The sequence below is a fragment of the Ixodes scapularis genome, unplaced genomic scaffold (genome assembly GCF_016920785.2).
Source record: "Ixodes scapularis isolate PalLabHiFi unplaced genomic scaffold, ASM1692078v2 PGA_scaffold9__187_contigs__length_104089568, whole genome shotgun sequence".
In the NCBI taxonomy this organism is placed as follows: domain Eukaryota; kingdom Metazoa; phylum Arthropoda; class Arachnida; order Ixodida; family Ixodidae; genus Ixodes; species Ixodes scapularis.
In genome coordinates this window covers 7,381,079-7,383,051 of record NW_024609884.1, presented here as the reverse complement: position 1 = coordinate 7,383,051, position 1,973 = coordinate 7,381,079, and the positions used below count along the sequence as shown (strand labels likewise).

The 1,973-nt window shown below is 53.8% G+C and overlaps 1 protein-coding gene across 1 annotated transcript; it reads left to right on the top strand.

The window, feature by feature from the left end:
• Window positions 1–260: 260 nt before the first annotated feature.
• LOC120836326 lies at window positions 261–1,601 on the top strand. Its single transcript, XM_040218443.3, has one exon. The coding sequence runs from the start codon at window positions 292–294 to the stop codon at window positions 1,489–1,491; it is 1,200 nt and encodes a 399-aa protein (XP_040074377.2). The 5' UTR covers window positions 261–291; the 3' UTR covers window positions 1,492–1,601.
• The last annotated feature ends 372 nt before the right edge of the window (window positions 1,602–1,973 follow it).

The window sequence follows — 1,973 nt, the reverse complement described above, 5'->3', positions numbered from 1 at the left end:
GTGCACTTAACAGATAAAGAGTTTTTCTTTCTGAGCCAACATCCAGATAGACGGTATGAATAGTCAATGTTTGTTTCAATAAACCTTCAGTTGAGAGCGCGCTTCGTCTCTGTCCCCTTCTTCGTCCTTGTTTATTCGGCGCCTTCCATTCAGTGATGCACCAACTAGCCCATAGTTGCCCTTGGATTCAGTTTATTATTTAAAGCTGCTTTTCCACAAGACGAAGGGGGTTCGGTGGCCGAGTGGACTAGCGCATTCTGTTGCCGGCGCTCGCAGCGATCGGTCGATAGGATGGCGAGCTCCGACGGAGCGATGATAACGGCCGTTGCCGGCCGCGGTATCTCGTCTGCTGATGATTATAAGATACTTCTGCCTTCTCTGCCTTCTGAAGCAGCCACTGTGAATTCTGTTTTTCTACACTGCGACGTAACCGGCCGTCCGTACCGAATTGAGGACTTTCGAGAAGAACTGCAACGACTGCAAATCCTCGGCGACGTGGCGTCTTTTGGCGCCTATCAAATGAACCACGTGTGGCTCGTCACCTTCCACTCTGCGTCAACGAGGAACCGGCTGCTCGCCGCCAAGGAACTGACTGTCAAAGGCAAGCGATGTATCCTCATAGACCCGAAGAACTCGGAAACCTGTCTGAAACTTCACTGGGTACCTTATCACGTCCCCGACGACACAGTTCGACGAGCACTGGAGCCATATGGCAAAGTACACGAAGTAACCCGTGAGACGTGGAGAGCCCAAGGTTTTCAAGGAGTCCAGTCAACAACAAGGCTTGTTCGGATCACTCTGAAGGAAGGCGTCAGTAAAGAAAGCGTCCCGCATCAACTGCGTTTCTTCGGCGGCTCTGCACTCGTCCTAGTGCCCGGACGAGCCCCGCTCTGCCTCCGGTGTAAGAAGACCGGCCACATCCGAAAGGACTGCCGCGTCCCCCGTTGTGACGATTGCCACCGCTACGGCCACACAAGGGAAAACTGCGTCAAATCTTACGCAGTGGCAACGGCTGGACCACTTCCGGACGAGAACACCGACCTTATTATGGACGAAGCGGAAGCCGAGCTAGCTGCCAGTGCGAACGCCACAGTAAGGACGCTTCCTGCGGCCCCGAGGATTGCCGAAACGCCGACGTCTGGAACCAGGGAACCTTCTCCACAGGTCGAGCTCCCCTCGGACGCTCCCTCTAGGGAACCACAACAAGGTGGCATGGAAGCGCCTGTTACAACGCCGGAGAAAGAGTCGCAACTTACAGCCAAGATACCAGAGCCAGATGGTGGGTTCTCTGACAGCGAAATGCGGGACGAAGCTATGGTAGCGGGAGCCGCTACACCAACCAAGCGACCGCACGAGCAAGACCGAAGCCCTGGGGCAGAGGACGGTATGCCGACCCAACAGCGTTCGAAACTGGTCACGCCGTGTCGCGGACGGCGCAAGCCGCCCACGCTCCGTGCGGCTCTGGACAACCGCCTCGAGACGGACTCTTAGCACGGAACCTGGCACGAACCTTCTACCGCGGCTCGTAGTGAGTGCTTCTCCTTGCTAGTTCGAGCGCGTCAGTATAGGGTTTTAGGTTTCCTACCTCTTTCCTAGCTAACAAATGAAAAAACGGTTTAATGTATTAACCCTAAACTGCATCAGCCTAATTGTGCGGAAGAGAAAACAATGGGTACTCAACGAACTACTGAAAAGGGATGCCGACATTGTGTTCTTACAGGAGACGAAGCTCGCCTCCGACTTACAGGTACAAGAAATGGCTTTGTTTTTTGAGAGACACTTCAGTCTTTTCCATTCTAACGCTGTCGCGCACAGCGGGGGAGCGGCTCTTCTCATTCGAAAAGATAAAGCTTTCACGCTACTTCCCGAGTGGGAAAGTGATAAGAGTGGAAGGATCTGTGCAGTAGATATGCTGTTTCACGGTGATATCTTTAAGCTTGTTTGTGTGCACGCACCAAATGCGCCAGCCGACC

Coding starts and splice junctions, on each gene's coding strand:
- LOC120836326 (XM_040218443.3), top strand. CDS start 292: ATGGCGAGCTCCGACGGAGCGATGATAACGGCCGTTGCCGGCCGCGGT.